The sequence below is a fragment of the Daktulosphaira vitifoliae genome, unplaced genomic scaffold, assembly GCF_025091365.1.
Source record: "Daktulosphaira vitifoliae isolate Bord-2020 unplaced genomic scaffold, ASM2509136v1 Scaffold_2, whole genome shotgun sequence".
NCBI classification, from domain to species: Eukaryota; Metazoa; Arthropoda; class Insecta; order Hemiptera; family Phylloxeridae; genus Daktulosphaira; species Daktulosphaira vitifoliae.
Genome location: NW_026099573.1, coordinates 11,385,820 through 11,389,353, shown reverse-complemented (window position 1 = coordinate 11,389,353; position 3,534 = coordinate 11,385,820). Strand labels below are relative to the sequence as shown.

At 42.1% G+C, this 3,534-nt stretch overlaps 1 protein-coding gene across 1 annotated transcript in view; it reads right to left on the bottom strand.

The window, feature by feature from the left end:
- Positions 1–1,579: 1,579 nt before the first annotated feature.
- The window catches only part of LOC126898948 (protein sprouty homolog 2), a 9,343-nt gene continuing 7,388 nt past the window's right edge, over positions 1,580–3,534 (bottom strand). The window contains exon 2 of the mRNA XM_050673374.1: positions 1,580–3,322. Coding sequence (XP_050529331.1) covers positions 2,340–3,257 — 918 coding nt within the window. The 5' untranslated portion in view covers positions 3,258–3,322 and the 3' untranslated portion in view covers positions 1,580–2,339. The remainder of the gene's footprint in view (positions 3,323–3,534) is intronic.

The window sequence follows — 3,534 nt, the reverse complement described above, 5'->3', positions numbered from 1 at the left end:
TACAACGATTTTCCTGTTGAGATCAGGTCGAAAACGTCAATTAAACGGAAGTCTGCCGATAATTTTAGATTATAATTATAAATTCAGACGTTCGCTCGGAACGTTTCGCCTGAAATTCACCATCGGATTACCCAACTTGGAGCCGATGAACAAATCTACCGAATTCCTGTGGGTTGGTCGACAGACGTATTTCGAAAAATGTGTCGGAAAACTACAGCCGTTCATTTTTCACGTACGCGATATACAAGTGTTATCCGTTTACCGCCGACCAATTAAAATTGTTCATCGTCTGTTGCCACGTCGGTTTTGCGAGAAAAAAAACATAACGGCCGTCTTACAGAGTCGGGTACGCCGTCGAAAGTACACTCGAAGACGTTGCCGGTGAGAATTGGCCGGAAATATCCGTTTTTAACGACGCGACGTGACCAAAGTGGACTCGTTGAGCGGTGAAAAAAAAAAAATCATCGACGAGGAAAAAAATACGAATAGGAGGCACTTCCGGCTCGGTCGACAAACGCATTGCGGCCCACGACGAGTACTGCTGTGTGTGATTTTGTTTATTGCTCACTCGTATCACGTATTTCCTCTGTACCTACTGAATAACCGCTGCCGCCATAATAACGCCGTGGCAGTCCATGTTGCATCCGTTGTATCTATATATAGATACGTATGTACTGCGTGTGCAAGTTTTACGACAAGGTCGTCACGAAAAACGGGGTCGAGGAACACTACAAGTTAGAAAACAACAGAAAAAATCCTACCGGCCGTTAACACAAACCCAACCGCGGCTACTTACCGGACAACTCCCAATTACACCACACACACGTGCTAGTATTGGTTTTCAAATGGACTAGATCACTTTTTCGTGTAGATCCGGTGTCGGTGTAACCGTTTATTATTACTATTGGGGTAACGTCGCTCGCGGTAGTCCAACACATTCGATTTTCGGTCAACAAAATTTCTATTTTGATAAAAAAACGCCACTGTCGCGTACCAACTGCGCGCGGTGCAAAACTGTACTGCGATTTTCAGTTTTTACAAAACGACAATCGCATTCGGTATTTTTCGTTAACGCAATCACATAACGTTTGGCGTAAATTTTGTACTTGAAAAACCATGTACACTTTAATCTCATTAAATTCGCTTATTGTTAATGTTTCTCGCAAATAATAACCGTTTTTATTAAAAATGGATTTGCATTCCATTAGTGTGTTTCTTCGTGAATTACTTTTACACGATACCGGCGAAGAACACTCCATAGCAATTGTCAATATTTGGAAACAGTCGTTAGGTGTGAATAAACACATTAAGCCATTCCGAATTTAAACCGAACGCATTATTTTATTCGCATCCAGCGCTCGTCAACATCCGGTGAACGCAGTGACGTTCAACAAAATGAACTTTCGATCAAGTGCTTGGTTACTACATTTAATCTATCGGTATTTGAAATGTTAAGGGTTCGAGAAGAGAAAATCATAACAACCGTTTCAATTTTTTGTACATTTTAATAAATATATACTAATTTGGTTTGATAGATACATTAAAGCAAAAAGAGTTTATTAAGCCTAAAAATTAAGACTTGTTTTTAATAATATATTTAATAAAAATACATTATATTCATTTTTGTACCAGCGTAACATACATAATTAATAATAATATTATTACATAACATAGAGAAAAGACGGAAACAAATTAAGAAAAATAAAACACATTTATAATAATAATAATAATAATAATAATAATGGTAAGGTTTGGTTTAAAAGCGAGAAGAGAAAGAACAACACTTCTTCGACGAAACCCGCAGTAGTAGAACTGTTGGTTTAAACCGTCCTTTTATTTTCATCGTTTTGTTCACACAGTCGCGCAGTTTTTCATCGTGTACAACATAATTATTATTATTTTTCGGTAACAGTTATATTTTTTCTCAGGTCAATAATAGTATAATTTCAGTCAGAACGTCGTCTAGTTTTAACTTTTCGCACACAGTTCTTTTGCAACGAAAATCCGTTTTATCTTTACGACCAACGTGTGCAGTTCAAATATAAAAAACTTGTCTGGCATAAACGATAATTTCGACTTTGAGATTGGATCTTTTGAGTTTTGCTGGATTATCGACAGATGCGCGGGGCACGACTTTCTCGGTGATATTTTTCGTAATACAAATTTGGAAATTATTTCGGATTTGCAAAATTACAACGGCTCTATTGTATGGGTACCACACACGATAAGCGGCGACTGATCGGTTGGCAGCGGGAGGCGGGTGTAGAGTACAAATGGGTATCATCTGCACCTACAAATTATCATTACTTTTTTTTTTTTTTGGGGGGGGGGATCGACGCCTAAGCGACAACGTGCGATTTCGAGGAGGTCGGCTGACGTTTGCATTGACAGCCACGTCGCGATATCCGAGCGTAGCATTTCTCCATTAGCTGAACACATCCGGTCAACGGCCAATAGCACACCAGGCATGGCAACAGCAAGGATGTCAAGCTGAGTATGGACCACCGGCGCGTCCTGTCTTCGGGATGACAGGAGCACGGGTCGTCCAACCACAAGTCCGATCCGAGGTCGTCGTCACGAGATTTGCAGTGGTACACCACGCCTTTGACGCAGCACATACACGAGCAGTACTCGACGCAAGTGCTGGGCGACAAGTAACAAAAGTTATTGCACAGCCACCATCCCGGTAGTCTGCGTGGGGTCCGACACGCTACGCACCGACATTTATTACAATCTTGACAAATGATGGAACAGTCGCCGGCGGTTTTCTTCGCGGGTTTCGCCGAAGATGAGCCCACCGCCGGCTGGGCGGTTATCACTTCCGCCGTCTCTTTGTCCACCTGGATGCAACAGCTGCTGCCGATTTTCACAGCGTCCGAAGTGGCTTTGTGGCCCACTGTCGAGGTTGTCGGCGTAGATGTGGCCGTCGATGTGTTTGAACCGCCGCTGCCGTTGGAAGACCCTAAGAACGGAGTCTCCACATATTCGTTTGTGGCCCTTTGGCTTTGAGGCCTGGGCGCGTCCAAGGACACGACGGCATTTCGATTGGTCGCGTGTCTCTGCTGTTGCTGTCCATCGTTCTGTTGCTGTTGCCCGTCGGCGGTCAGTAACGACGAAGTCGCTGCATGTTGTTGCTGCTGTTGGCGTCTACCGCCCGACGTGGCCGCGGATGACCGTGTAAAGTGTACGCGGGCAAAATTTTCTGAACAGTAAGATCGTTCTTTCCGACTCTTCTCGTCATTTTGTGGCTGTGCCATGTAGTTCGGGAACCGAGCTAGTTAGGCGCCACCGTTTCTTAGTTTGTAGTAGTTACAACCAGTACCTGAAAGCAAAAAAATAATAAAAACATATAAATTATTGTACGACAGTACTTTTTTATTCAAACAAAAAACACTAATAGTCAATAGAATGAAAAAATTACTGACACAACACGAGAGCTACGCAATATTAACCAACCGTCGTTATCGATTATTCGGATCAGCATTATTATTAATTACACAATGGATAAAAAAAAAAAAAAAAAAAAAAAAAAAA